General features: G+C 42.7%; 2 protein-coding genes across 2 annotated transcripts in view; one reads left to right on the forward strand and one right to left on the reverse strand.

The window, feature by feature from the left end:
* The first annotated feature begins 659 nt into the window (after nt 1–659).
* mrpl2 (mitochondrial ribosomal protein L2) lies at nt 660–3638 on the forward strand. The gene is made up of 8 exons (XM_083988147.1): nt 660–731; nt 1069–1152; nt 1261–1432; nt 1666–1807; nt 2447–2562; nt 2677–2787; nt 3272–3345; nt 3427–3638. The coding sequence occupies exons 2-8, from the start codon at nt 1081–1083 to the stop codon at nt 3634–3636; spliced, it is 897 nt and encodes a 298-aa protein (XP_083844273.1). The 5' UTR covers nt 660–731; nt 1069–1080; the 3' UTR covers nt 3637–3638.
* A 112-nt stretch (nt 3639–3750) lies between these two features.
* Nucleotides 3751–24811, reverse strand: part of LOC310998208 (phosphofurin acidic cluster sorting protein 2) — a 47833-nt gene continuing 26772 nt past the window's right edge. Inside the window, exons 3-24 of the mRNA XM_083988146.1 lie at nt 24652–24741; nt 23028–23153; nt 19954–20116; nt 18468–18559; nt 18135–18215; nt 17716–17775; nt 16221–16372; nt 15984–16077; nt 14885–14968; nt 14119–14246; nt 13823–13955; nt 13615–13719; nt 13222–13328; nt 12161–12315; nt 11950–12060; nt 10592–10694; nt 8538–8580; nt 8388–8430; nt 8029–8167; nt 7680–7903; nt 6961–7074; nt 3751–6772 (exon numbers count right to left, since the gene is read on the reverse strand). Coding sequence (XP_083844272.1) covers nt 6657–6772; nt 6961–7074; nt 7680–7903; nt 8029–8167; nt 8388–8430; nt 8538–8580; nt 10592–10694; nt 11950–12060; nt 12161–12315; nt 13222–13328; nt 13615–13719; nt 13823–13955; nt 14119–14246; nt 14885–14968; nt 15984–16077; nt 16221–16372; nt 17716–17775; nt 18135–18215; nt 18468–18559; nt 19954–20116; nt 23028–23153; nt 24652–24741 — 2463 coding nt within the window. The 3' untranslated portion in view covers nt 3751–6656. The remainder of the gene's footprint in view (nt 6773–6960; nt 7075–7679; nt 7904–8028; nt 8168–8387; nt 8431–8537; nt 8581–10591; nt 10695–11949; nt 12061–12160; nt 12316–13221; nt 13329–13614; nt 13720–13822; nt 13956–14118; nt 14247–14884; nt 14969–15983; nt 16078–16220; nt 16373–17715; nt 17776–18134; nt 18216–18467; nt 18560–19953; nt 20117–23027; nt 23154–24651; nt 24742–24811) is intronic.

Here is a 24811-nt window from a genome sequence, read left to right on the forward strand (position 1 = left end):
TTTCCCCCGAAGTCTCTGACTGAAAAGAATATATTTAGAAATTTGGATTTTGAAACGTAACATATCGTTTTGCAAAGTTTTCAAAAGTAAATAGTGTATTAGGACCATAGACTGTAAAAAGGACATCAAATTTAAAGATGTAATCCTTTCTTTCAAAGATAAATGAACACCCCCCCCCCCCCCCCCCCCCCCCCGAGAAAATACCACAGAGCTAGTGACATCTGGTGGCCAATTTGTGAACAGCTACGAGACGACAATAGTTTTATTTTAAAGTATTCAAAAACATGGAAGGAGGAAAAAATAACCTGTGCTTGGAAATCATGACCTGCAGATTATTATATTATATTATATTAGGGAAGTAACGATTGTCATTGCGACGTAATTATTATGGACCGTGCAGTAAGGTTAGAAACGGCGTCCACTCACAGTGGCACAATGCTGTCACCTAGAGGCCAAATTGAAGCAGTTTTAAATCAGATAATACTCTCTATGTTAGGACATAAGTTCATACAAACCTTGTAAGATGTCAGCGCAAGGATGCTAATATAATACAAATGTGCAATTTTAACTTCAACAGTGCCGCGCCTGTCGTGTAAATAAAGCAGAAAACTGTGGATGAAGGTGGAGTGAACGGAGCTCTTGAGCTTATACGTCATCATCGTGCGACTCAGCGTGCAGGATTGTGAAGGACGCCGACGAGAGTCTTGGGATGAAATAAGTGAGATAAAAAGGTAAGATTATTGTTACCATAACCCTGGTTATAGCGACAATTGTACGCAAGATAAACGGCGAGTGTATTTGTCGGCATACAAAAAAACAATACTCATGTTATTTTTGCCGAATTAACCAGTAATTTACTTCGTAGACACTGTTACGTTAGCTGTAGTAGCTCACGCTTACATGCGACTGTGTAGCTGTATTATGACCGTTTTATGCAGGTGAAGCACACGTATAGTCGTCAATGTCATTTTTGTGAATAAGGTCAATGTGTTGACGTTGTAGCCGAGCCCAGTGAAGGTCTAAACGTCAGAGATGTAACCCTACCTGTCCTCTGCTCTGCTGTGACAGGAGGACATTGACATGGCGTTGTCCAGTCTAACTCGAGCTCTGCGCCTCCTGACCGTCTCTCAGCCTGCTCTGCTGTCCTCGCAGGTAAAAGTCCACTTCTTTGACAGTCACATCACAGTACTTGACTAACGTTAATCACAACCACCACACCAACACAACACAACCCCTGTCTGTATCTTTTTGTGTCAACAGGCGGGGGGTGTGCAGTCTAATCTGGGAGCTCAGGTGCCCTCTCTAGTGAGTCAGTGCAGAGGCTTCCTCACCACAGCCCCCCTGGAGCAGAACAAGACGTTTTGGAAAAAGAGGGAGAAGTACACCATCAGACCAATAGGAAAGAAGAAGACAGGGGGCCGGGATTACTCAGGTATGTGTGACAGGATAGGATGTGTGATTGTGTTGATAAACCAACAGGTGAAACAGTCTGTCGGTGTATGTACAAATTCATTAAAATCTGTATCGGATTATATACATTTGTATTTTAAATGGAAAAGCTATGAAAATGTCTGGTATATTTTATTGGGAAATTGATTAAAGATGAGTTGCTGCTTTTGTCATTCTGGCTTTTCAGTCGCTCATCCCTTTCTCTTTGTCATACAGGGAGGATACGGACACATGGCATCGGCGGTGGCCACAAACAAAGATACAGGTGGATAGACTTCCAGAGACTGCGCTTTGAAACGGGCAAAGAGGCCCAGACCTTTGAAGAGAAGGTTGTGGAAGTGCGATATGACCCCTGCAGGTTAGATCAGCATCTGTACACACACAAGACACATATTAACATGTAGTCTCTATCTATCTAATCAGAAATCTTCCGAGCAGCACCTGGTTGTGGCCAATTTATGGTAAAATGTTGTTTTTAGTTCCGGATAATGGCACTAACGGATAAAACACGTCTGTCAGACACGTCTGTAACCGATGCCATCAGTATGTTCTGCAACATAAGTTTCTGAAGGTCTTGAGAGAGTTCTTTGCTTTTCCCCACCATGAGATGCCTCTGGTGTGACACCTTGGTGATGAGAAACCTTTTATAGGTGTCAATTTAGACTAAACCAGCTGATATAACTTTGCACTGGTTACTTTCTAAATACTGACAGACTCCAGCTGCTTTCTTTGCTTTCTATACCTTTTTGCATCTCCTTTTCTTCATTTGTTTAATACTTATTTAACTTTATTACACATTGCTTTATCATTTATGGACATAAATGTTTGCATTTCTTTGTATGTATGCATTACTTGGGTTGTTGCCGACATCTGGTGAAAATTTCATGTCAATAGCTCTATTAGAAATTATATTTTCTGAGAAAAATGTTGACGCGTTCAATACTTATCTTCTCTGCTGTATCCATCTTCTAATTAATAATCTGTGTTGTGTGTACAGGTCTGCTGACATTGCTCTGGTAGCTGGAGGCAACCGTAAGAGATGGATCATCGCTACAGAGAACATGCAAGTTGGAGATGTCATTAAAACATCTGGAGCTATTGGACGCATGGCAGGTATGACATCCACCTCTACAACCTTGGAATGATGTCAGAGATTCAGTAGCTGTTTGATGTTAATGGTCTGTCCTTTAGTTTAATCCAACACATTATCCCTGTTTCACTTTGCAGTCCTAGCCAATGAAGGCGACGCCTACCCACTGGGAGCTCTTCCTGTGGGGACACTGGTGAACAACCTGGAGATACAACCAGGAAAGGGTTCAGAGTACATTCGTGCTGCAGGTAAGATAGCGCTTTGGTTGGGTTTGTACATAATATTAATATAATGTTGGTGTGACAGAGCTGCAACTAATGAATTAACTACTCTGTAAACTTTTTTCCATTAAGTTCGGTCTGTAAAATGTCATTAAATGGGGAAATTGTCCATCATGATTTCAGAGTTCTGTCATCTGTACATTTAATCACAATGTTTTGGCAGAACAACAGTTGAACATATTCAATCCACAGTGATTTAAAGCAGAAGAAAAGATAGAACCTGTAAATGTCACATTAATGATCCATTCATCAAAATCGCTCATATTTTCCTGTAGTCGACTTTGTCATTCAGCGTAACAAGTTACAGTTATACATATGAAATGCAATACTTTGTGAGGCAATGGATCATTTGTTATCCATGTGCCCTGCAAACTAGGATATATAGTAGCAGCTGTTCAATATGATGATTAACTTAAAGGTTAAACTGAACTGTTTTTGTCTTGATTTTCAGGCACGAACGGCGTTTTACTCCGCAAAGTAAACGGAACAGCCATCGTTCAGCTTCCTTCAAAGCAGCAGGTTCAGGTGAGGTAATCTGGATTAAGATTATCCTGCCTGTGTTAAAACCAGACTCTGCTCTGAACTTCATGATGTCATCTTCTCCAGGTCCTGGAGACCTGCATGGTAACGGTTGGACGCGTTTCCAACATTGACCACAACAAAGAGATCATCGGCAAAGCTGGTCGCAATCGCTGGTTTGGCGTTCGGCCCTCGAGCGGCTTGTGGCAGAGGAAAGGAGGCTGGGCAGGACGCAAGATTAAACCACTGCCTTCCATGAAGAGTTACATCAACCTGCCCTCAATCGCAGCAAAATAGCACAACAGAGATCTGTTTGGGACTGGGAATTGTCGTCTTCTGCTTGTCATCACCTTGTAAAATTATGTTGGGCTTCACTGTGCTCAGAGAGAAAATCTAAATAAAGGTAAACTGTTTGTACAGAAGATTAAAAATTTTATTAAACACAACTGCTTGTGAGAGCATGGAAAGAAACAAAACAATATAAAAATCCAAAACATATTTACATCTATAGTAAAACATGCAGAGTAACCCATATTTTTAGTGGTAAATTTAAAAATACTGTCATGTCATTTAAAATAGGGTTTGTGCAAAGACACTGGGTGGCATTTCAAGTAACAGGAGCAATGAGATGGCATGGTGTAATCCTTGTGGTCTGACCATTGATGAACAACCTTAACACTGATGCTGGAGTTAATTTGTTTTGTTTGCAGTGCTAAATTATGGTGATTAAGTAGGCATGCCTGCTCATTGATCCAGCCTTGTCGAACACCCCCATGCTACCTCTAGATTTAGGGAAAAAAAACAAACATTGAAATCCACTTGTCATTGTGCCTATTCAGTATTTAAAAAGGCAAACTCACATGACAAATTCCCTCAAACTCTGCCTTGGCAAATACTTCACAGCCCAAGTTTCCCAATACATAAGGGCTTAGTTGGTCTCTCGACTTAGAGAAGATAGTGAATCCTTCAAAAAGTTGGAGACGAGAAAACTTTGACCGTGTAGTCACAGGCAGACAGGTATGGTGGTAGCTGCAAAATAAGCTTTTCATCAAGTGGCAAAACATTGTGTAACAGACAGCCGCGATGGTTTTCAGACGTCAAGAGGGCGCCAGAAACCATCAACAAACAGCATCCTCATGAAAAAGGGTCATTTTTTTAAATAAAAAAAAAAGAAAGAAAAAAAAACACGGCCTTCTCTTGACTATAGGTAGTGGTTTACATTTCAAATATAACACCTCTAACACTTCACCTCAAAACCAAAGTGTGTCCCAATTTGAGCTAAAATGTGTATAAAACCACATGAAAGTGCATTACAAAGTGAGGGAAATGTATGAGAAATAACATACCTAGTAGTGTTTACAAGTCAACTTCATAGGTATGAGTTCTGTAAATATATTTGGTATTTATGTCAAGAAGTAAAGGTAAGCTATTTGTGCTTTCAATTTAGTGGAAGGGGGGCAGGGAGGGGTTGCAATTCACAATAGTACATCTTGTGTATATTTATGTACAATACTAAAAAAGCCAGCCTATCAAAGCTTGTAAGTCTTCACTTTATAAAAAGCAACAACAAACTCATACACAAGGCCCTTTGTCCAAAGGTTTCCTCTTGCAAAAATTCCACATAACACTATTCAGGGAGTACCATTGAACATATAGCACACCTACACAGACACACATAGGCAGTGACTTGGACATCAGGCAAGACTCCATACACTTTTCATCTGATTTTTAAAAGCTATTCAATACTTGCATTGTGCTTGACAATTACAGTCAAAGCATGTTTCAAGTCAGACTCAAACTCATTCGTTTTTTGAAATTTTCCGCATGAACACAATACTGACTGACCAACCTATCAGTATGTTTTAGGTTAGGTTCTACTTGCACGTCCAGCCACAATGAAGCTGTATTAAAGGACACAACGGTAACTGCTTGGTTAGGATGTGCACATGTAAATGCTCACTGTGTTGACATTTGGCCAAATGTGGAGCACTAATCTGCAAACTCATATCTTTTTTTTTTTTTTATCAAAACGAACTCAGTATTTTTAATACTGATCTCCACAGGGACCACAAATACAATATATGTATATTAATTTTAAGTATAACATAGTATGAAGTCTGGCCAAGCCAAGAGCTCTGGTGGTTAGACTGTAAAACAAACATGACTTTGGCACATCACTGCACATCTGGAGCAATCCAGTATTTTCTAAGTTACGGCAGGTCTGTGAGACGTCACATCTACGTATCTGAATATGGGGTGGCCAACGTTCACCAAATAAATGCTGTTATAACCTGACATCACTCCAACAAGGCCCCGTTACGAGACAGATGGAACTGCAGCTGGGAAACTGAAGAATAATAATAATAAAAAAAAAAACCTCTTCAGGACCTCGAAACAATAAAGACAGCCCACACGGTCACAACTAAATTTGGCATTCAGCTGCTGGGAGTTGAAATGCGTTGTTTCGCGTTACGTCACGTTACCCTGCTTCTACGTGGATGTCACTGTACAGTCTAAAATGTACACCAGCGTGGATAAAAAATCTTCAGCACTTCCATTAATGAACTTATTTGATGAACTGCTCACGTTACAAATGTGTCATAGCTACATTCATTATAGCTACCTTCAAAAATACCTTGCTTGACTTTTGTTTTGTCTTTTCGATTTGCGTTCGGTGCGCGGTGTGCTCGAAAGCGACGAGGCAAAAAAGAACTTTGTGTTCCTTACTATAAAAATTTACCTTTTTGAGAAAGTAAAGGGACGAGTAAGAAAAGTGAGCACTGAGTTAGAAGAGAAGGATTCCATCTAGATTCACAGCAATAGTCCAACTTTCAACAACAAACACAAACACAGTCTCAATCTCACACACGCCACTGCACATCACCACCACACTCCTCCATTGTCTAATAGAGTAACAATAAATGTAGGATTTCACAGAAATAATAAAATGTTAACAAAAACAAAGTGCAAACACAGCTGCCATTATCGAAGTGTGGCAAATTGTCAAAAACCTCAAAATACCTCCGAGGCGGTAGCACAAATCTTACAAAATAGTACTTGTTCTTTCTGTAGTGTGTAAAAAAACAACAACAACACCCAACAACATCAACATCAAAAACATCAAATTGACAACATGAAGTTTGTGTATTGAACACGGTTGCGAGTCAGTAAGATTTCCACAGGAAAACTATTACTGCCGGGGGGGGGGGGGGGGGGGGGGGGGGGGCCTGTTGGCTTTTCCTCTAATTCTCTGTAGCCTCTCGGTGAGACAAGTGCAGCGGAGAGTCTGGTGGTGGTTGAGTTGATGGTGGCCGGTGTCACACAGGCTTAGTGTAACCAAAGATTCCCACCGGGAAGTGCTTGACATGTGTTGGCCACTGGGCAGCAAGCTGGAAAAACTTCACATCATTCCACTCCACTCCGTCAATAGTGACTGAGGACAGAAAACGGATCTCGGTTAATGTCAATCGATGGATAACACAATTAACACGCGATCCCCAGCTTGAGAATGTGGGCGAGGACATCGTTCATTATTTATGTGTGTGTTTCTGTGCGAGACTGTGGGTGAATTGTGTGGCACTGGCACCAGGTGGCAGTGCAGCCTCAGCTGTGTCGTCTTACCTCTCAGCATGGTGTGCTGGTGCTTGGCTGTGCAGATCAACCTGCTGATACCATCAATCACTTGGCTCTTAGAGTCCAGCTCTTTCTCCTTGGGCTTCTTGCTGAGAAAAATCACTGCAAAGGGAGGGAGGTGGAGAGTGAGTCATTTCTCTCGCTTCTCCTTTTGTACTTAAAGGGGAACTCCACTGATTTTACACTTCAAAGTCTGTTTACAGTTCTTGGGAAGTACTGCGGCATATGTGTAAAAAAGATGGTAACAGCCTTGTGTGGCTCCAGAGGGACTGAAATGAAGTCTGATTAGAGGCCTCCTCTTGTTACTGAAGACTACAAATTTAAAATAAGAAAGGGAATTGACCTGACCTGAAGCCTGCTCCTCATCTCTGATTGAGGCTAACAACTTGAAGCTATACTGTAATAGCTGCTACTACCATGATAAACCCAAAAGGCAGCTACCAAGGTGCATTGTGGACAATGTATGCACTAGGTTTTGAAAGAAGGTTTTATGAAGTGGAGTATTATAATTCTTCTCCATATGAAAACAAATCAAACTATTCCCAACTGGTCTTTCACATGCATGGACAGTTTAAACTACAAACAAAGAAAATTAAAGAGTAATCCTGCAAAATATCAAAAATGTTAACATTATGCTTTCATGACAGCCAGTTTTAAAACATTTTTTTCTCCCTTCTACATGCGTGAGTCACATTTTCCAAGCATACCTTTCTTATTCTTCTCCTTGGTCACAACAGTCATGGCCATGCTGGGCGGAGGGGTGAGCTCCCCTCCACAGGGGAGACGGCTAACTTGCAGCGAACGGAAATTACTCTTGAGCGTGTTCTTCAGGCCCACGTCTCTCTTCTCCCCTTCTTTCTTCTTCTCTGGGCCTTGCCACGTCCAGTAATCTACCTGCAGCCCCATCACCTCGTTGCCCGAACATGGAGAACTAACGAAGCAAAATGTACAAAAATCAGAAACATTGTTCATCATCTTGGTGCTAAAACATGGCAGAAAGAAGGAATAACAGGATGTGTTTGTATCTGTTGATAAGTGGTGTGAATGTGGTCGTACCCTGCTCCAGAGAGGGCGGTGGACACAGAGGGAGACTGTGGTGGGGTGCCTCCGATCTCCTTCCCATACGGACCAGCCGATGGGGGTGTTGGGGAGGACAGGATGCTTGTGTTGCCTCCCATCGCATCATCCGAGTCCACTGCAAATATGGAGGCAAGTTAGCTCACGCACAAAGCTTCAAAGTGAAACCACACACTGTAAAAATGTTTCTTTGCTGGTGGCATAAGCATGTAACTGAAGTTAATAAATGCACTGACAGAGGGACGGCTATTCTCTCCTTACTGATGTGAATTTGTATCCTGTTCATTAACCACAGACATCGAAATACCACAACAGCTTTTAAAAATGCCCTTTCTTACCTGAGGTTGAGAGGCTTTGTTCCACAATTCCGACTTTCACAACCTGTAACGAGGGGGGAAGAAAAGTTTCAGTGTCAAACGAAATTAAACAGAGTGAAGTAGCAATTCTGTCTGGAAGCTTTGTGTCGCAAAAAAAAAAAAAACTCTTACCCCAATAAATGGCACAAATTTCTGACAGGAGTCCTCATCAGGGCTGCAAAGAGGAAGAGGAGGATGTTAGTGAGACCGAACACTGGAACAAAAAAAAGGTGAATATGAACACTCCTGGAGGGAGGATGACTGTGGCATGACCTGCACCATGTACCATCACAGCTGAGATGGCACATGACTGGCTTTGGTGGAATGGGGTCATCTTGGGGGTCACGTTACAATGAAATGAATGAGAGGACTGCTCCTTACAACCAAAAGAAGAAGGTTCTTTCTTATCAGCCGTGAGATAAGAGAGTTAAATCTATACAAGTGATAGTTGGTGCCAAGGTTTAGTACAAAACTACTTTCAAGAGTCATACAAGTATTGAACATTTGTGTAAAACTTTCACCGTTGCTGTGTGAATTATTGAGCTATGGCTAAAATCTTTAGGAGATCACTGTGACACATCAGAGGAACTTCCCTCAGGCCATTGCAGCCAAAACCATGTTTTGTGAGGTCACTGTGACCTTGTCCATCACCAAAATCTAATCAATTAATTCTTTTATATTAGTGCCAAATTTGAAAGAATCCCATTACAGCATTACTTTGATACAGCTTTCATGACAATGGGACGGACATCCCATTCCAGCTGTCACCAGTGCGGACGGAGGCCTAAAAAATTCACCAAAGGACCAGACGGGGAAAAAGCTGAGGAAGTCTTATTTCTGAAATTGTCCTCTAACTTGCAGCGACCAGCACTACAGCTCCAAACCTAGTCAGTGATTCTCTCCAAGTTTTTCACGAGCCCGCAAAATAGACTGCACCCACAGCAAACAGGACGAGGAACACTGCTGGCTCTTGTTCCAGTGCAGATACAGAACAGCAGTCACCAGCAATCTTATCACCTTGGTTGCCAGTGCTGTATTCTTTACAATTACATTTCAGTGACGTTGCATTGTGCAAGGTAAAGATTCTGCACAGCGATACCACCACTGAAGAAAAGACCAGTCCAGTCACTTTGTGTTCAAATCTTCCAAAGTCCTTAGTGACAATTTGTTAATGGGCCCTTCTAAATGACTTGTGTTCGTTTAACATTGATTGACGACACTGACCTTGGTGAATGCATGAGCCAGAAAAACCATTCCACTTCAAAATACTTCAGATTGAATTAGAGGTTGTTAGGCAAATCTTCACAGCAACAACACAGAGGACAGACTAAGAATCAAAGTCACACCAAACCAAAAGACACGAGTCAGGACAGTGCAAAGTGAAGTTACGGTGAGTATCGAGTGTGGAGAGGGAAATGTTAGACACAGCAAGGAGGTCAAGCCAAATGGAGGAGAGAAAAAATAAGGAGGGCAAAACAAAGCAAGAGTCGAATTAGATACCTGATGTAAAAATCAAAATACAAACTTCGTTTCCTTGAATGCAAATCAAAGGGGAAAAGGGGGGAAGAAGGAATGCAAGTGTTAAAACTGTGTGTTGTATCTTGTACCTTCTGACCAATAGGAAGCAACTGTTACAAAGAGGGGAAGGGTTTGGTCAAATCTCAGAGAGAAAACAAGCAAAATGCAGCGGATGTCTGCTGAGTGCATCTGTGTCTGTGAGACGACTGAGCGAGCGTGCCACTTTGTTAAAACAGACCTGCTTTATCAAATCTAATAATCGACCACAAACGTTTCCGTCAGTCAGTGAAACCTTAAATGGAGCAGAGCTGCATGAAAAATGTAACGATGCAGTGAAAACGATGCAGTGAAAACGACTTGTCGAGCGTATTTATGTATGTGCCTGTCGATGCATGCTTTCATGCATATATGCATTTGATGTCAATCGTGCAGTTTGGCTGATATTCACTTAAAGTGCTGAGGTCCTAATGGGCTGATCCTTTGGAGCCACACTGGCTCTAGTACATATTTTTACTGAAGAGACAGTAAAGGAACATTCGTATCAGGACACCAAGTTAGAAATCATTCAGACAGAGACATGCACAGAGCACAAAGAGCACAAACATACGTGCAAACACACAAAAAACAGATGCAGTGGGTGAGTTCCCTCAGACCTAAAGTGACTTTACCTCTTCTGCTTGTAGGTGAGCATGGCTTCTGAGATGGGGAACTGGTGAGACACGTTGGCACCAGCCAGATACTGAACAACTCGTCCTGCTACATCAATGTTATCTGCAGGGAGAGGAGGGACAGGTCATTAACATGTCTCCCCCCGTTTCATGTCTGACTAACAGGCTGCGAGAGACAATTGATGCAAGCGCTAATTTTCACATAGAGCAGATCGCTAGAAGACTGCACATTAATCATTTACATTTCACAGAATTAAGTAGACGGATGTGCTGAATGTGAAATGCAACAGAACGTGGGTGAAGTCAGCCATACGACATACAAGATAAATGGTGTGGCCCACAGACGGCCTACGGGCCACGTGCAGTCTGGCATGCGTTAATGTCGATTTGAAATGTGGAAACAGGATGATTTTTAACACCAATTTATTTTTGACCTATTGACTCCTTGTTAGTTGGAGCTAATTCTCCTTGCAAAAGAAAGCCCCCACAGCCATTCCTATCGAAACTGGGGTTTCAGTTAAAGTCAAGGATATAAGAATTAAATGGAAATACACGGAAGCTCAAGAGTGCTTTCACATATTTTTCTTTTTTCCTCTTGCAGCTCCTTCTGAGGTGATTCACCATGATGTGTACGACTATGACTCTTGCACCGTTGGGGGAGTGAATCAAACGAATGAATGGAATGGTGATGGGTGAAGAGTATCAGGCATGTTTGGGCAGAACAAGGGAGAACTGAGGAGAATAGAAGCTCAAACATGGATGTGTGACTGAGAGAGAATATAATTGTTCAACTGCAAGTGGGTGTAAAATATATTAAAATCAAACAGAAAAAGAACTTTAATTCCACAAAGCAGTCCTAAAATAACTAGATTAATAATGCAAATGTCCTCACATCAGCTACTTGGATTAATCTCAGAATTTATTATTTTACTGTTATAAAATCCATGAGTTTTTTTTTTTTTAAGGCAAATGACTATAGGCTTTAACACTGAAACCAAAATATACACGAGGAAAGCGGAAAAGACAACTAGATCTTGTGTTCGTGTGCATTTTTTAAGAAGAAATGTCTTTGTTTTCAATATTACAATACATTTTGACAACCTTTAATATCTGAGTCAGAGTTCTGACAACCTCATGGCGTTCTCTGGCAGCAGAGCGGAGGAGTGGAGTCGTGATGTAAAGCTCTTTGCTACACAAGAGCAGACTGTAGCTGTCTTTTGCAATCGGAAGAAATCTCTTGGCCCCATCCATCAGCCCCTGACCCACGCTCTGACCTCATTTCTTTCTCTTTCAAGTTGGTTGAACATTAGACACACAGACTTGCTTTGCAGCCCTCGCATCAGAGATATGCACCCTACCTGAGGCGGGCCGTTCTGTCCTGCAGAACAGCTCCCTCCACGCAGTGTCCATGAAGATGTTGTTGAACTTGCTGTCAAAGGAGGCCACGTACTTCGCCAGGGGATGAGAACCTGCACGGAACAAGTTTTCATGTATAAATTGAAGCTGAAAACACGAGGCTTTTTCGGCTGGTATTTCCCATAGAGTTGGTACTAATCCCGGCTGACTTGCCTATGGGGATCACCAGGAAGCGTATGTAACTGAGCCAGTCAGGCGTCTTGTTGGCCAGCTGCTCCACAAAGAACCTCAGGATGGTGCTGAGGTAACTCTGGTCTCCTGCCACTGCCACCTTCATCGTTGGCGGTGTCTGTGCGTTGCAGTTACAGCTGCAAGGGTTAAAATAGGGAGAGACGGGTGAGTAACTAAGAAAGAGTGCAATCCAAATCATTAAAGATGTGGGTCAGAGAGGCTGCGTGGGATAATAATTATGCGTGTCTAAAATAAAAATTTACATCCCAAAAGGGTTTTTCCTGTTTAAAATCGGTCTTACCTTCTCTGAGAGCCAAATTGTACTGCATGATATCATATGGGTACTTGCAAGTCTCAGCATGTCTCTTCAAATTAAACCAAACATTGCCACAGCTTTAAGGATTTTGTAGCTTAGTGCTTCAGGATTTGAGAGGTTAAAGGTTGTCCAAAAACAGAACGAGACCTGAAGATATGTGGCTTTAAAAAGTTGTGTTTACGGCTCGCTGACAACATTTAAGGAAAAAGCCAGCAGCCAGCTGAAGCGGTGACAGCACTGAGCAAGCATGTTAACATCAGAAATGAGCATGGCTCTACATGGCATGGCCTCAGCTGGAGTAAACAGGTTGACTGAGGAGCAGGTGCGGAAAGAGTTGCAAAAAGTTGCAGTTCAGATGGATTATAGAGAAAACAGGTTTAACAGAAGCGGCATAGCAGACTGAGACAGCCACGTCTCCCACTGACATGACTTCCTGAGGAGAAGGCAGGCGAGCAGATGGATCCAAGAAACAGAGAAGAAGGCTGAACTTCAGCTATTTCAAAGAAAACAGACGCATTTTGATAGAATGGGTTCACAGACAGAGAGCAGTCAAGCAGCGTGAGTGACGGCATCCTGGAACTCTCTGGCAGTGAGCCACCACAAACATACATCGCTCGACGTGGACGACTCCCAAGATAACAAGCAGCATGATCACACTTTCTTGAATGACTTCTGTCATTCAATCGCTGTGTATGTATGCATGTATGTATGTATGTATGCGACTCACAATCTCTGGATGCGAGTAACGATGGTGTTGAAGGCAGCCTGAACATCGGCAGCAGAGCAGGTGGACACAATGGGCTGGGCCTGTTCATGGAGCAACTCGGCTACATACTGCACAGAAACACACATGAGAGGGACACGATGAGCTCATGGACATAAAGGAGGCACGGTTGACTGGGTTGGAGAGAAAGCAGGAAAAACATGCTACTAGGGTACACACAGTGTCCGCCCTCTGAACAATATATGTTTCGGTATTTTCTTCTTTATACAGTAATGGCAGGACAAGCTTGTAGCATGGCTAGAAAATTCTGCACAAGCAAGTGCTTCTCCTGTATATATGAAGAAATGAGGGTAGGGGAGTTTATGACTGCTGTGTTATGTTTTAAAAAGAACATACCTGTCCTTGCCATTCCATGGTGTTGATGAGGATGATGCTCTCTGGTAGGCGTTCGTCAGAGATGAGGATCTGGTTCAGCTGATCATATACAGACTTCCGGGGAACCTTTGAGACAAAAGGAGACGCAGAATCAGACACTGACACGACGGACTAAAAGCCTTTTAAAAGAACAGATGTGAAGCTTGATAACACATCCGTGGGTTGCCACCTGCGCTATGAGTCGTGAGTCAGGGGAGCACTCGCTCTCCATGCTGCTGGTCCTGTCACTCTGGGCCTTGGAGTTCTGTCTGTCTTTCATGGAGGTGCTGCGAGGACGCCTCTGCATCTTGTTTTCCATTTTACTGAGGAGAGAATGTGACAAGGAGCTCAGAATACATGATAGACACAGCAAGGAACCTAAGGAAAGAGACTCGGGAGTTAACAAAACAGTTCATGTACTCATGTACATACATAACATGACTGTGTGTCCATGTTTCCAGATGTAGTGAGTGACGAGTGGTTTACCTGGGAGACATGTGGTTTTGAGACTCCGTCTTGCAGAGCTTGCCAACAGTGCTGGTCATCCGTTCAGTGTTGACATCCCAGTTGCTCACTTCCCCCGGCCCTGGCCCATTGTCATCTGTCTCTGGCTCCTGAACCAAAAGAGGGGGAGGAAAGTTGAGCCAAAAGGACTGGAAGAAGACAGTGCTGGTGTTCTTCATACAACACACTGACGCTGTCATGTCCATTGCATCTCCACCAGGTTCTCAAACGTCAGCTAAATTGTGTGGAGCTTCTGCAGCCAGCATTTTAAGGATAAGAGTTGAAAGAGTGGAGGCACGGTAGGAGCTGAGGTGTTGAGGCTGGAGATAACGATGCGATCCTGCAGCTCAGATATTCAGTTTGAACTGGGTTAGTGGAGCAGTGAGCCGAGACGGCTGCCTGCTGCTCAGAGGGGGAGCCGGGGTTGGATGAGCAAGGTTAGACCGACCCGACAGCGCAAAGACAACAAATAACACAAACACCTCTCTTTCGATCCTCATCAGTCGAGACCTATCCAGCATGGGGCTGACTTGTCTGCTCCACTGATCCATAATGGATGACTGTGCTGTTTGGTTTGCCTGCCCTTGCATACTCCCATTCGCTCTGCTTTTTTTTTCTTGGAAAACAACTAAGACCCATGGGAGGAAAGGGCACTCAAGTGGAGAAGGAAAGGAGAAATCTGAGAAAGAAACGCTCGAGGGGAATGTGGTGAAAGAAAAGAAAAACTACTGCTGTCCCAAAAACATACCCCAGCGGTTGTATCTGTGATGCTGTCATCTTGATACCGGGCCCCTTGCACTTTGCATCTGTCCACGGTCAGAAAGTCTCCACTCTGCAGGGTAAACACACACACAGTAGAACATTTAAAACATGGAGGTCACCTCTCTGGTTAATATAAATGACAAAATCGCATAGCTGCAAATGGGGGTGCTCCGTCTACTTCCTGTCAAGATTGACCACTCTGAGGATCTTTAACTGAGCAATTTGACAGCGGTGCTGCCGCGCCATCGAGCTCAGTGACAGTGACAGAGCTAGCGCGTATAAATATCTCTAAAAGCCTATATAGGTTTCTCTACAGCTGCAAACCAATACATAAACTCCATAGGCATAAGAGGCGCGTCTGTGCTCTCAAATTTATGCGATTCAATGTGTTTAAGTGCATCTTGTAACATCTAGTTTAATTCATTTTCATATTAGATCAAAGACTTTCCATTTTGCCTCCAAGACATGTTTATGAAGTTCAACTGGAGACATTTATTGAGCGAAATGGAGGGCTATAGCAGTCTGAAATGCTCCAGGCGGTTTTATTACGGGCTAAAATGGATTCCCAGATATTTATAAACAGCACTCGGCTCTCTCACCATCAGACTCAACATGTCTCTCTCTTTCTGCCCTTGCTGCTTCCAATGGGCTATAAATTTCTGAGTAGGAGTTCAGGGATTGCTACATCCAATCTTCTCGCTGAGCATGGGAGCATAGTTGTGTCTGTGTGTATGTTGATGGTGGTGGAGGGGTCATTCAGTGTCAGTCGCTATAAATACTGGAGAGCTATAGGGGTGAATAGGGTAAGGACCAGACCTCGTCCTGTTTTACGTAGATGGGAGTTGGTGGGCTGCATAGCGCACATGCTCAGAATATCTTGACTGTAGTATCATGAACCTTGGGAATCCCTGAACCACAATAAGTGCAGACGGCTGCCAGACATTTTTACACTGCCCAGAGGCAATTCCTTTACATAACACTGTTTACAAAAAGAGCCTTCCCTGCAATCAAGAAGCAGAACTTTATGGGTAAAGTGGAGTTGAAAGGCATCAGGGGCCAAACAGAGTTCCTGGTGATCAACTTACAAGACATGACAGCTCTCTCTGTTGGCTTTTTTGGCTGTGTATGCTTCCAATTTCTGTCTGGGAGCTGGAGTGGGACATCCCTTCAAAGAACGGCCTGAAAACAGAAACAAAGATTTGAATTTGAGAAAATAAACAACTTGGAAAAAATACAGTTAACTGCTTCTAAACTACTAAAAAGACACAAATGAGTGAAATGATTTAAAAGTATGAAGCTAGAGGGCTGGAGTGCAGACGTACTTGAGTTTTGGCTTGGGCGTACTCAGGACGCTCTCATTGTCCTCCATCTCTGGCCCGCTGTCACTCTGGTTGTACACTTCCAGACTGTCGTAAAGCAAGTCCAGATCCTCCTCCACCTCTTGGGTCTGGTCCACAGGGTCAGAATCCAAGACCTGTCATGCAGGACAGACACATCGTCAACACATCAGTGCACTGTAATCAGGGATTTGTAATTATGGCCATGGATTAAAGAAGTGTAGGGAGTGACTGGTGCTGTGCATTAGCTAATCACTTTCACAGCTGGACTAATGGAGCTAAAATAATGAACAAAAACACTGATGGTTGCAAAAAAAAATAGAAAATATATGCTATAAATAAAGCCCTGCCTTGGTCCTAAGCAGGCCAATTAAAAGGTAAGTGAGTGCTAGAGGAGAGCTAAGGTGCTAAGCCTTGATGTGCCAGCTGCACAGTGGGGATGTATATCATGGGTTCTGCACACAGCCAGGCTTGTGGACTAATCAGGTGATTAATGCCACTCCATAAGTGCAGGAGCTGGCAGGGAGCAGATAAACACAGTCTGTCCCCTCTCCTCCTCCTGGCTATGTATTTATAGAGCTGTAGCCCTGCACACTGCCCAGCCACAAGGAGGGGATTAGAGACAGGGAACGTGATAAAAGATCATCCAGCCACCTGGAGCTTCCAGAACCATCCAGCAGAGCACAACTCCCGAGGCCTGCCGGCATCATTGGGTTAAATCACTTACACAGGTCTCTTGGTGCTGATTGTTTCAAGTAAATATAAATCTGGAGGGATGAGGGGAAAGGAAGAGCAAATCCCCATTCAGTCTGGAAAACTACACACTACAGCTTAGAATAATCGTTGCTGATGTGCTCTCGGGAGTGTTTCTGACGTAAGTAACGGAGGAGAAATGGTCACTCCTCTAGGTTTCACAGTTCAGTGGTAATTATTATTTTTTACAGTGACCCAACACAGATTATGTACTAATGGATGTCTCAGAGTTGTTGCTCACAAATGGTTCGACGTCCTGCTGATGACCTGATTACAAGCTTTCATGTAGAATCCAGAGACATTTATTAACACAAGCCTAAATAGGACAGAAGTGAGTCTCTATTTATCATTAGATTAAACGGTAAAGAATAACGCTGCTAATGGATTCTGCATATGAATTGTAACTAATGGCAATGTATGAATCATGCACCCACGGGCAGAGAGGTAATGCAGCCTGGGATTATAATGATGCTTGTACCTTCACAGGCAGTTCTCCTACATTAGCAGTCATGCAGCAATATGCTGTTTGGACAGTCAATACCGACATTATTTTCTCCTCTCCTGAGGGCGATTTAAAAACTGATACATTTCACTAAAGGCTTCAACAGAAGGACAGAGAAATTCCAGGCGGCTGCACTAAATTTCGCCACACGGTTTGCTTTTGACATTGAACAAGATCTCCTGGGTGTCAATCAAAACGGAGGCAATTATCCTTTCCGCAACTCACCTCATCCGTCACCTTGAACCTCTTTAGTAAGGCCACAAACTTCTGCTTGAAGTTAGGTTGCTGTAATAGAAAAAAACAACAACCCATTAAATTATGATAAAAAAGATGTCCCTGACAGGAAATCGCTGTCATGATTACAGCATAACAGCTGGGCTCAGGCTTATCACTTCTCCCAGTAACTGTCCACTGGATTACTCATTCACAGCCACTCTATGTAAAGACCATTAGAATCAGTCCAGTGAACCCACAGTGTTCATTTACATGCTCATCCACATCGTCCTAATGGCTTGAAGAAATGGAACACAGTGTACTTTCTCTTAAAAGCTTGTACTACAGCAAACATAGGTCTGGAGTTATTCTCATCGTCAATGATTGGCGAGCATAAAAGGTCCATGTGGCAGAGGAGGGAGGCGACTAACCCTGGTCATGGAGGTGGTTCGGATCATTTTCCTCCGCGCCTTCTTGGGCTTCCTAACCTCATCGTCCTCATCATAAAGATCCTGCACAGAAAAGGTGGATAAGTTATATCTTTATGTCAAAGTGGCCCCACACATCTACAGGTATGCAAGAAAGCGTTTCTAGTATAATAAAAAGAAATCTAAAAGGACAACTGCTTCTGACAAGATCAGCAACAGCATGTACTGTATGACAAGAAGACATGAACGACATTTTATTTACTGAATTTCTTAAATGTATTTAATTTCCATGGGTAATGCAGATTTGTCCCCACTTAAGTATTTTCTGGCACTGACCTGACCATGAACTGCGTCATCACTGGCTTCCTGCTCCGATGAGTAGCTGTCATCATCCTCCTCAGAATAATTATCCATGTCAGGGGAGCGGTCTGAGGTACGCAAGCACAGAAACACACGCAGGGAAAAACATCTCAATATAGGTTTAAACCTCAAGCAATATATTAGGCAGCATTACATCCGGATTACATCCAGACTCAAATTTGCAAGTTTCCCACAAACAAATCTTTGGGAGCTTGGACTTAAAGAGAGATGAGGTTTACACAGTGAACTGAAAGGAGAACAGAAATCCAAGGTCACAGCTTTATTAGTGCTGAAACTCAAACTCAATTTTCTTTTGGAATAAAGATTGAATCCTTATTAAATGAAGGCTCCTAAATTCACTACAAACATTTTGACCGTTCTTTTTGCATTGTCATTGAAAGGCAAAAGGTGTTAAACATGTAACAGTGTAATTGTATTATAATGTAAATGTGTTGTATAATATTCACTGATAATCAAAGTGAGCTTAAAGATCGTTTTCCATCTTGTGAGGATAAAGTTGCTTAATATCCTGTCTCATTCTACTCAGTTCATCAATAATGACTTGTTTTGATGACTTGGCCAGAATAATGAAGATAATATATAATCATACAAAACATTTTCTAAGCATATAATTATAGGCTAAATTTGATTGCTGAAATGGAAAGTAACTCTTATTATATGCAAATTAGACTGCAGAGCTCTTTTTGTAATCCATGCCTAATATTATGATGAAATTTTAATGACACTTCAGTGGTTGAAACATTTTACTGTGCTTCTTTTGTCTAATGGCACATTTTATTTGAACGGCCACATTCCTAAAGAGGTAGATTTTACTGTATGTTTGACAGCTGAGGACAAATCAGGTGATATAAGATCCTTTTTTTTTTTTTAATTTTATGGCTAATTCATACTTCCTTCTGCCTGTGAAACATCCTGTTCTGTGTTTCTAGAAGGAATGGATGTTATTAAGGATCACTGCAGAGAAGAGAAAGATAAACATCTTTCCTTCCCTCAGAGTGACACCAGTTTAATACTTGGTGCATGAGCTCATCTGTTATGTTTGAGCAGTCTCCTTAATAACATCCAGAACAGCGAGGGATCAGCATAGCAGGATAAAGGCGTGGAGTCCGAGCAGGCCCCAATATTTCCCCCTCCCGCCCAGAATTAAAGCAGTGTAAGGTAATAGGCCCTACATCTGTTCGACTCTCGAATCAACATTACAACCATAGCTGAAGAGAATAACATATCCTTGGCCATAGGTTGGCCTGGGATTAATAGAGTTTATTCTGTCCATGGCTGGGAAATAGAAGCCATGTGGAAGGCGGGAAGAGAGGGGCCGGGGCAGGGCGGGCTTGCTCCAGGGTGACGGCTGAAATTACAGACAGGGCTTGGACGGGAGGCAGCATGGGTACAGGCCTGTCTAACAGACCCACGTAGGGGGACAGGATATGGTTATGCCCACCTGAGGTTTTGGTCTTGCGGCCAGCTTGGCTGCTGCCGTCCTCGTGGTCGATGGGCTGGCTGGACAGAGAGTACACGCTGATCTCGGCCACACGCACAGGCGCCTCCTTCACGTTGCTATGGAGACCCAGAATCTGTCCTCCGTCTGTCGGGTGTTGCATCACCTGGACACGGGAAGATTAACATTGAGGCCGAACATTGATTTTTAAGAATCCATTTAAATAAATAAAAAAAATCTACTTATGTAAGACACTTCATTTTAATTCTGTCCCTCCCCCTGCATGGTCTCTCATAATATTATCTTTCTTGAATAAAGCAACACAGGATTTGTTACATGGATTTCATCTGTCTCGCCAGCTAGTCCTCTTAAGGTGAGATGCCTTCATGTCTTGTATAATTCCTGCATATTCAATTACTCAGATCCATGTCAGAGCAGCATGGAACAAACGATATTTCTTCATCAGTCAGGCAGGATGGTACAATTGTATCTCTCTCTTTACTGAGCCAAAACTGATCCAACAGAGACCCAGATAGCTTCTGTTACACTGTTTTACGCTCGCCGAGATTTACCGACTGATTACAAGCTGACAGCTATGCTATCTCTAAATGAATCTCCATTAGCACAATGCTGCTCTCCCATTCCAAATGTCTAAATGAGCCGAGCCAATTTGCTCATATCATCCAGTCAAACAGAGTAACACAGTTTGCATAAACTGTTTTGAATCAGACGAGAAGGGATGAGCTTCCACTCTAAGCACTATCTGGGGGGTGCTTGGGCTACTTCACTTGATGAATCGCCGTTCGGGGAGCACGGCGTTTTTGCTCGAACACCGGCAGGGGTGCACTTGAATGCACCACGCAAAGTCCAATAAGTGACTTCCCTCCCACATAATACCCCGACAGATTCAGAATGAGGGCACGGAGGAATTTACTGTACTGTAGATGACAACATAATTACCCGACAAGACCCAATAATGGTCAATCTTGTTTTATTCATAGAAGTCTGTGGGTTGTTTCACTGCACCAGGCCCCAAAACAGCACAGCAGCTGAGTGGTATTTTAAAATGCAATAATGCATTAGTCTTGTTTGCAGATGTTAGTCAATTCCTGTCCTAGGGCTACGGCCGGGAAATAGCTCTGGCTGAGCATGGATCACACATCAGCTGCTGTTAATTAGCATTGGAGAAATGTTACCTGCCTTTCTCTATTCCAATCCATCACTCAATACGTCTGAAGCTCCGTCTCATCTCAATCTCTTTCACACACGAGCACCCAACTAATTATATCCAGACTCCAGAGCAAGGCATTTTCATTGATGAGTTGCTGCTACATGAAGCCCAATTCCCACTGTTTTTTTCACTGTGGACTGTAGTAGTTCACCTACTGTCAAATAACACCCCTCTGTTCTCTCCTGTAACAAGAGGGACCCCATCAAGTGTCTTTGTGTCTTAGTTTTAGACAGATGCAGTTGTCTTTTTCCTGGCTAGCGCTAATACCCTGAGCCCATTTGAGCACCTGTGGGTGTGTTGGTCTCAAACTGAGGTGCAGTCAGGCACATCGTTGTTAGTGCATTTCTATCTTGAGGCCGAGGAAAGGAATTAACAAAAACATGGTCTGAAGACAGTACTTTACGAAGCAAGTGTCAGTGCTCACAAGAGATGTGTAGACGGTTGAACACAAGCAGAATGTGGTGTGGCTCTTTGCTGCATGTCATTCCCCCACTCTCTGCCTCCCCATTTCCTGTCTATCTCTACTGTCCTGCCAATTAAAGGCAAAAAGCCCCAAAAATGACTTAACGAAAAGAAAAAGAAAATGCACACAGATGTTGTGATAAGGAGCATTACAACATGGACACAGAGCATCAGAGCGTCTTGGTGGCATAATGTGCATCTCATAGCATTAGCATACATCATGGTTCTGCAGAGAAGCGTTCTTTCTTACTACCTGAAAAAAGCCACCAAAATGTTTCTCATTCATCGGCTCGATTCTATTTTCCCAACGCATTCACAATGGGTGGAAAATGTATTTACACTTCTCATAATAATATAACATAAAAGACGTCTACCGGTACTACCATTCCTTCACTGTGCAGCTTGGCACTGCGTGTAGATTCGGTCAGTATTTGCTTGCGCCTCAGGAGGCACGGAGCTGCTGCGTACACGTGCTGTGACAAGGCTCAGTGGCCAATCACAATATGTGATCAACACAAATAGAATCTAACTCTGTGTGAAACACTGCACCATTATAATAGCGAAGTGATGCCATGCGAGCATGCCTGACTTGTGAAGGAGATAGGAGAAGGCACTCTGATTGATTTATTGCATGATACGCCCAAAACACTTCCATGATTGAATAAAAGACTAAGTACAACCATTTTCCACCATTGGGTTGCAGCGAGTGTTTTTTCTGCCATTAAAATAGCAAAAATGATATAGACACGCCTTAATGCACTTGTGCCATTTGCTATAGACCATGCGCTTGAGCCTGTTAAAATAAATTCTTGTTGCTGCAAGTGAATCACCCACAGAACTGAGCAATTAACAGCGGCCAACAGATTCAATTCATCATCTCCACTCCGACAATAGTCATCGGTGAGCACAGGAGGAGCCACTATGGGCAATAAAAATCGGCCCTGTGGTATGATGTAACTAAGTCCCCACCGGATCAGGCTCATAAAAAGGAATTCAATGGTGTATCTACATTAAAAAAACATCCACCCTTTGCATTATATGAGCTCCTAGTCCATTACTTCTGCATAGCATGACCGAATACACTGTTTGCAGAAGAGTGCATACGAAACCAGCTCCAGATGGCCCATAATCTCACACAGCAGTATGTGTGATGAGCATGAATCTGCTGAAATGATGTGTAACACAAGAGGCCCTCTCTTTGGCAACCAAGACGTGGGTACAGAGACACTAATAGCCGTGTCAGTCACTGTCAGAGAACAGCAGAATGCAATCTCAAGCTCAGAGTGAAATTATATGTCTCTGAAGAGAAATGAAACGGCGAACAATGAAACATAAAATGAAATGATTGAAAGCAACGCCCCGGGTTGAGGCACTGTGCAGTTACCTCAGCCATATTGATCACTCCCACAGCCAAAGTTTTGTAGCCCAGGATGGTTCGATTCTTGTAGCGTTTCCTCCTCTGCAGCATTATCTGGAGTCTGTTGGCATCCCGCTTCAGAAAATGAGGGTACTGTAAAGAATGAAAGTAAAAGTCAGGTAAACAATGGATTCTGGATCATATGCTCAGTATTTAGTTGGAAATCAATATGCATCTGTTTCACCAGTCAGTCTGTTTTTGTTGAAATCAAACTCTTTGATGAAATAAGAAACAATTCTCAACTTATTTAACCATACAGTTTGAATCATAAAATAAAATGGTATAAACTCAGTATTTCATTTTAGGCTCATTCTTCCTTTCATCACATCAAAACAAATTTGACTTCTTACTCAAGATCTAACCTCCCATCTGTCTTTTATTAAACTGAAGAGCTGATGCCCAGTTTTCAAGACTTAATGAAATTTGGGGGTTTAAATGAACGATGGCATTTATTCCTGGACAGTGTGTTTTTGTCTGTGAACAATTTAGTGAATTTCATTGCATCAACTGGTAACTGGTTTTCTGTCACATATTACCACTACCAAATGAAGCATGGGCCATAGTCAGGCCATATTACAGTCAGGCCATATTACAGTTACCTTTGCAATGTTTTACCAGCCACTGTGTCCCTTATAGTCCTTTAGTCTTGCTCAGACTGCCGGGCAGCAACGTAACTTCTCCTCATTATATTCCATGAACTTCTCTCTGTGTGTATAAACTGCTTTGCTGTTTCACAAGATTTATCTGTAGCCATAATGCTGACTGCTTGGAACTATGTGGGGCTCTACATCCTCACTCTCACTGCACTGAGACATGGCGGTTGTCAGACTCTGTAATCTCACTATCTGAAATATCAAAAACCCTCTCTGTCGCCTGTCTGCTCAGCTGTGGCTGAACTGTAGGTGAACCTTCACCAAGACTCTCCACCTCACTTCAGAACTACATTTCTCCCTGGGACTACATTTCATCCTCACATTCACTCTTTTCATCCTCCTTGTCTGTTTCTATAAGTCATTTTATCTCTTGACTGCCAGAGCTTGATCTTCACATTGACTTTTCTTGCCTATAATATTCACACAATAATAGATTGTAAGATCAAGTTTCACAGGTTGGCTGAACATCACTGCTGCACTTTCGCGTCCAGTACTTTGCCAACATTTCTAAGGCTTCACTCAACTGACAGAATCGTTTTGAGCTACAAGGTCTAATGGATCACCTTGTTGTGGTTTAGCTCATGTCGACAGCCATCTAGCTAATCCAGTCTGCAAATTGGTAGCTGATTCTTTTTTGTTCTTGAAAAACCATTTTATTCAACAACAGTATTTCATGTCTCCTACAACAACAGTTAACACCTTATCTCACCCTAAAACAAAGCTTTCAGAAACTGAGCCTGATATTATCATAGATATTTATTATGTATTTTGTATACTGGTAGATACAAAATACATACCGGTATTTGTATCTTAAAACTTTCTAGAAAAAAGGAGTTAAGAAGGGGCACCAGTGTGGCTTAATACTTGAACACAGTCCTGTCTGTCAACTAACTACCACATCAGTGTGAGAATTCACAGTACAGTGCCAGATGCCTTGCCTGTAGTGAGAATGTGAGCTCCAGATCTGTCTCCATCAGTCCACTGGGTGGGAGGATGTACTCATTTGATCTAAGAAGACGCTTAGAACCCTGAAAGACAAAGAAGAGCAAAGTTACACTGTGAAAAACTCACAAATACTACACAGGACTTATTACACAG

This window comes from Trachurus trachurus (genome assembly GCF_905171665.1).
Source record: "Trachurus trachurus genome assembly, chromosome: 15".
Classification (NCBI taxonomy): domain Eukaryota; kingdom Metazoa; phylum Chordata; class Actinopteri; order Carangiformes; family Carangidae; genus Trachurus; species Trachurus trachurus.

Coding starts and splice junctions, on each gene's coding strand:
- mrpl2 (XM_083988147.1), top strand. CDS start 1,081: ATGGCGTTGTCCAGTCTAACTCGAGCTCTGCGCCTCCTGACCGTCTCT. Junction 1,433..1,665: donor AGGGGGCCGGGATTACTCAG/GTATGTGTGACA, acceptor TTTGTCATACAG/GGAGGATACGGACACATGGC. Junction 3,346..3,426: donor CTTCAAAGCAGCAGGTTCAG/GTGAGGTAATCT, acceptor CATCTTCTCCAG/GTCCTGGAGACCTGCATGGT.